This window comes from Sinocyclocheilus anshuiensis, unplaced genomic scaffold (assembly GCF_001515605.1).
Source record: "Sinocyclocheilus anshuiensis isolate Anshui unplaced genomic scaffold, SAMN03320099.WGS_v1.1 scaffold2322, whole genome shotgun sequence".
NCBI lineage: Eukaryota > Metazoa > Chordata > Actinopteri > Cypriniformes > Cyprinidae > Sinocyclocheilus > Sinocyclocheilus anshuiensis.
In genome coordinates this window covers 109856-116009 of record NW_015556110.1, presented here as the reverse complement: position 1 = coordinate 116009, position 6154 = coordinate 109856, and the positions used below count along the sequence as shown (strand labels likewise).

The 6154-nt window shown below is 34.7% G+C and overlaps 1 protein-coding gene across 1 annotated transcript in view; it reads left to right on the top strand.

Moving 5' to 3' along the window:
- The first annotated feature begins 3859 nt into the window (after positions 1-3859).
- Positions 3860-6154, top strand: part of LOC107676251 (HD domain-containing protein 2-like) — a 3226-nt gene continuing 931 nt past the window's right edge. Inside the window, exons 1-5 of the mRNA XM_016470768.1 lie at positions 3860-3945; positions 4021-4142; positions 5102-5204; positions 5286-5354; positions 5442-5580. Of these exons, the coding sequence (XP_016326254.1) occupies positions 3901-3945; positions 4021-4142; positions 5102-5204; positions 5286-5354; positions 5442-5580 (478 nt within the window). The 5' untranslated portion in view covers positions 3860-3900. The remainder of the gene's footprint in view (positions 3946-4020; positions 4143-5101; positions 5205-5285; positions 5355-5441; positions 5581-6154) is intronic.

Below are 6154 nucleotides of genomic sequence, written 5' to 3'. Positions count from 1 at the left end.
CTGCATATTTAAAATAATTTGCCATAATTACACTGCTAAGTAATTTAATCTAATTGTTACATGTCATTGATAAATATATTTATCTAAATTTTAATGTTCTTTTAAATAATAAATTGCTCCAAAATGAATGTCTTCTATTACTTTTTACACCTACCTGCATAAAGAATTACTTTCAAAAGAAATTTTAATTAATATCCCATTACAGTCACGTTTTCAAATAAGGTGTTTACATGACAAAGAAAATCAGTTCATGGGATATGTCAACACGTCTTATTTGGATTTTTAGAAATCAGAATATTGGCTAAAAGGAATAGTTCACCCAAAAATAAAAAAATTGCTGAAAATGTAATCACCCTCAGGCCATCCAAGATGAAAATGAAGTTGGTTCTTCATATCAACATACTTGGAGAAATGTACCAATATTACTGTATGTATAAGGAATACATATTTTAGCCAAAAGCATTTTAATTTAAAAATGTATAATGATGGATTTGTTTATTACAAACACAGATGGACTAGAGTCGTGTGGATTATTGTAATGTTTTTATCAGCTGTTTGAACTCTCATTCTGACGGCACCCATACCCTGCAGAGGATTCATTGATGAGCAAGTGATATAATGCTAAATTTCTTCAAATCTGTTCTAATGAAGAAACATCTCGGAAACATCTCATCGAAATCTTAAATGGCCTGACGGTGGGTACTTTTTCAGCAAATTTTAATTTTGGGAAGACCCATTCCTTTAAACAAGTTTTTTTACACGACACACACATAATCAGTATATGGGCAAATTTTGATTAAAATAAAAATATTCTTGTGCATGTAGTTTAGTAGCCAATTCTTACACATTTCTGAATCTCAAATGTCTGGCAAATCACTCTCACTTGACAGTATGTGTTCAGTTGTGGAGGTTCTTAACTCTGTAAACAGAGCGGGTCAGAATCTAATCACAAACACAGACAACACAGCACTGAGCAAGGATGGCCTGTTAAAGTATCAGCGGGGTGCCGGGAGCAGACCTGCCGTCGTCCCCAACACACCCCTGTGAGTGATGCTCTGAAGACACCACGTGCCCTCTGTAAACATCCCCCAGCGCCACTGACGGGACAGCACTGCATTCTCACAAGAAACTGTCATTGTGTCCCACTATCCACATCCGAGGCAATTCACACAACTTCCAGAGAGCTGCAAAATCCCCCAAAAGAGTTCCCAGAGCAGTTTTAGCTTCTGTTTCTAATATTAGACCTTCTCTGGTCAACTGAGATCAAAGGTCTGCGGAACGCTTGAAATGTAATACAACCGAACAGTTAAATATAGAGGAAGAGACAATTAGGGAGATGAGCGGTCAGCAGCCCAGTGTCTCTCTGCAGTCAGCTGTGGGTCTATTTTCTGCTGCCAGAAGAAGAGAGGAAGGAACATTGTGTTTCCTGTAAATAAAGAGAGGAGTACAGCTATCATTGCTTTGACAACGGAAGCAACGTCGGTGTCGTTCTTTTTCTGACACTCGTCACATCTACGTGTGAAAAGAAGCGTTCCCTACTGGCCCAGGGGTCAATTAGAACCATTCACAAGTTGAAATGAAGATCTCTATGTCAGGTGAAGTTGTAAACAACACTGGGAGTTTCTTGCCTCAAAGGGATGAAGCGGTTCAAAATACATCCGTGAAGCTGCATTTAGAAACATGTCCTATCTTGAATTTATTTTCAAAGTGATCTAAAACACAATCACAGTTTCAAATGATGGTAATATCTAATATTAATAGACTACATTTGCAATAATGCAAATTGCATTAAACTTCGAGAAGGAATCACAACAACGAAATCCTGAAATTATATATTTAATAAAAGATTTTATATTTATGCTGAAATTTACAGTACTGCTTTCAAATGTTTGGGGCCAGTAAGATTTTTTTTTTTAAAGAAATTAATACTTTTATTCAGCAAGAATGCATTACATTAATCAAAAGTGACATTAAAGACATTTTAATTACTTTCAAATGTTTGGGGCCAGTAAGATTTTTTTTTTTAAAGAAATGAATACTTTTATTCAGCAAGAATGCATTACATTAATCAAAAGTGACATTAAAGACATTTTAATTTAAAAAAATAAAATAAAATAAATAAAATACAAAATATTTGAAATAAAAAAATAACTTTCTAAGAATCCTAAAAAATGCATCATAGTTTCCAAAAAAAAAAAAAAATTAAGCAGCACAACTGTTTTCAGCATTAATAATAATAAGAAATGTTTTGTGAGCAGCAAATCTGCATATTAGAATGATTTCTGAAGAAGGATCTTGTGACAGTGAAGGCTGGAGTAATGATGCTGAAAATTAAATTTAAATGAAATTTTATAAATATATTGAAATAGAAAACAGTTATTTTAAATTACAATAATATTTCAAAAAGTTACTGTTTATACTGTATTGTTGATCAAATAAATGCAGTCTTAATGAGAATAAGAGACTTCTTTCAAAAACAAAGTTTACAGATACTAAACTTTTGAATGGTAGTGTATGCTTGAGATTTTATATTCATATTTATTGAATAAATCATCTAAACTTATCTTGTCAATTAATGACTGTCTTCCACAACTTACATTTTTAAATAACATTTCACATGTCATTTAGTGTGACAAAATACATATCTTTGAACACCGAAACTGTATTTTTACATTTACATGTTAAGCAGACACATTTTTTGCTAAACGCATCTTATGTTTTCAACTGCATGAGCTAATCAAACCATTTAAAATCCTATATCATTAAAGCTGATAGCAGGTATCCCACAATGTGCAAAATATCCACAGTACATCCTTCCTGGTGGATGTTCAAGAAGTGATAACCAGAACACCCACGAGCAGGATGTATTGTCTACACCCTCTACAAATAGACCATACCTCCAGGAAACGGTGTCATGAGAAAAAGCAGTGACTTAGGTAGGGGAAGATGACCATCACAGAATAAAAGTTATATCTGTCACTACAAACACACGCCCAAAAAAAGATTTGCATGAGGAAGAGACTCATATCCTGTAAATAATGTGTCAGCCGCCTCACATACAACACTGTCTGAAGACCCTCATTTGCATTTGATCAATGTATAATGAAACTTAAAATGATTGTGGTTAAATCTATATCATATTGTATACGGTACAAAGCACAAAATTTAAGTTTTACATTTCCTGTATTAACCTTGAATCAGTTTTGTTTTGTATTCTCTGAGGAATGTGCACATGGTGAAGTGGGCATTTCTCAATCCCACTCACTTACTTTAAGGAAACATTGTAGACAAAGTGTATGTCAAGGCCAAAACAACTGAGGGAAGAATGATTTTGAGAACGAACAGTCACAAGATGGTTAAATGATTAAAATTTGAGAAGCACATGATTTTAATCAATGATAAAAGAAAGCAAATACTGTGTTTTTGTCAGTTATATTACATTGATGTTTCCCATAGACACTTGACTTGAGTAATGAGAAGACAAAAAATGGTAAAAAAAAGAATAATAAAAATAAAATTTAAAAATAAAAATGATGGTCAAGTTCCACAACAGATGGTATCAAATGGCAATAGTAGTACCTTAAAATATATAATGGTAGAGATTAAGCATTCATGGTATTTATGTGGTAAACATATAAATGCCATGGCACATGTCCAAAAAAGCCACACGCTTTTGCACTTTTTGCAAGCACAAGTGTTAATTTATTTTATGAAAATTTATTTATTTATTTTCGAAGTACTGTACTTACAGATTTTGCTTGACTTGTGAGACGCCATCGACTCGATTGTATTCTTTCACCATCTAGTGGTGGCTGCATGTCATTACAACAACCGGCAACTTCACGCTGTGGTTTACATCCGGGTCGCAGACGTCGGCGTCCTATTGGTTGATGTAACGGAATGGACAACATGTTACAATTCATGAAACTAGTCGGACAGCTAAAAGTGAGTAAAATTCGTATTAATACCAAATGTTTTGCGCGATAACCTATGTTACATTAACGCTTGCTTGTGTTACAGCGTGTACCACGAACAGGATGGGTGTACAGAAATATCAAACATCCTGAGAGTGTGTCTGATCATATGTACAGAATGTCTATGATGGCCTTAACCATAAAAGACATCACTGTCAGTAAAGAAAGGTTTGTATGAGGGGTCTTAAAATACAGGAGTTTTTGCATAGACGTCGACTGTTTACCTTGGAGCGAACGTAGGTGTCCTTACTGATGCTCTTCATGTTTATTTGGGAATGACGGATGGGTGACAGTTTAATCCACAGAAGGAGCCTCTCAACATTTATGTAACGTTTGGGGAAAAAACGTTTTTCTGGTCGGTTTCGATAAAACTGCGTATGTATCCAAACCTGTTTTTACACAGTCTATGATCCAAACACACAGATCCTCGTAAGCGAGTAAAAGTTTGTCCGAAACAGTTGCTACGGTAGGATTGGTCAGTAGCGATTTTAAGGCGGGGCTTAGAGAAGAGTCAATTAATTTATGCATTGTGCGGTTCACTGAGATTGATTCACAGTTGTGCTGTTCATCTGTTCACTTGTGTAGTTCATTTTGACTCATTCACACTTATTCGGTTCATTAGATTCATTCACATTTCTAAAGTTCGTGTAGTTTCATTCTCATTTGTGCAATTTATTGAGTTTCGTTCACATTTGTGCGGTTCATTATGATTCATTCGCACTTGTTCGGTTCATTAGATTCATTCACATTTCTAAAGTTCATGTAGTTTCATTCTCATTTGTGCAGTTTATTGAGTTTCGTTCACGTTTGTGCGGTTCATTAAGATTCATTCACACTTGTTCGATTCATTAGGATTCATTCATATTTGTGCAGTTCGTTTTGTTTCAGTCATACTCGTTCGATTCAGGTACGTTAATTCATTCATTCTTGTTCAGTTCTGATTCATTCATATACACTAGTATTTTTTTTCCAGACCCATTTAAGTTAATGCTTAAAACCCTTGTAATTAGCTTTCTACAACAATATAAATGGTACAAAATGTATAAATATCTTTACAGTATTAGAAGTTTAATAAAAACATTTATTTAAAATAAAACAGAGACAGTTATTCTAAAATGTCTCCACAGATGCATGAAGCTGGCTTTAGTTCATGACTTGGCTGAGTGTATTGTGGGAGATATTGCACCAGCAGACAATGTTAGCAAAGCAGAGAAGCACAGAAGGGAAAAGGTATGATGGTTTTAAGATCATTTTTACATTAGAAATATTTTGTGTGTGTACACATTAAACATTGAGAATCTTTCTCTTTAGGAAGCGATGGTGCACATCACAGGCCTGTTAGATGATGGCTTACGGAAAGAGATTTACAGCTTGTGGGAGGTGAGTTGATTAAAACAACTGGACCAAGTTTTGTGTTCCTCTTTTTTTTTGGTTTGGTTCGGAATGACTGGACTACATCTTTCAAAGGAGTATGAGACTCAGTCCAGTCCAGAAGCCAAACTGGTGAAGGAGTTGGACCAGCTGGAGATGATAATACAAGCTCATGAGTACGAGGAGTTAGAGAGGAAACCGGGAAGACTGCAGGAGTTCTTCACCTCCACTGAAGGTTTGATCACTTCTACCAGCTCAGGATCTAAATATATTCTAAGAAGAGATCCACCAATCAGAAAAATCACTGTTACCATGGAAAAAGTAAAATGTATCAAACATGCTCAACAGTGGCCGTTCACTCCCATAAAGAAATGCGAATGTATTAATCAAGTCTGTCTCAGTACACTCTACACCTACTTAAAGGAACAGCTCACCCAAAAATACATTTGCTGAAAATGTACTCACCCTGAGGCCATCCATGATGTAGATCAGTTTATTTCTTAATCAGAACAGATTTGGAGAAATTTTGCCTTATATCAATTGTTCAACTATGAAATATGCACTGATCAAGCTGATCCAGTTCTAAACAAAACCTGTCAGTGGATTTTAAAGTAAGAGGACAACAGGGGATGGACTTTTTCACTGGAGGAAGCATTACTATAGATTTTGGCCATAAGTAATGGTTTAAAGTAGTGCTATCAAACGATTAATCGCATCCAAAATAAAAGTTTTTGTTTACATATGTGTACTGTGTATATTTATTATGTATATATAAATACACACACATACAGTATATATTTTGAAAATAT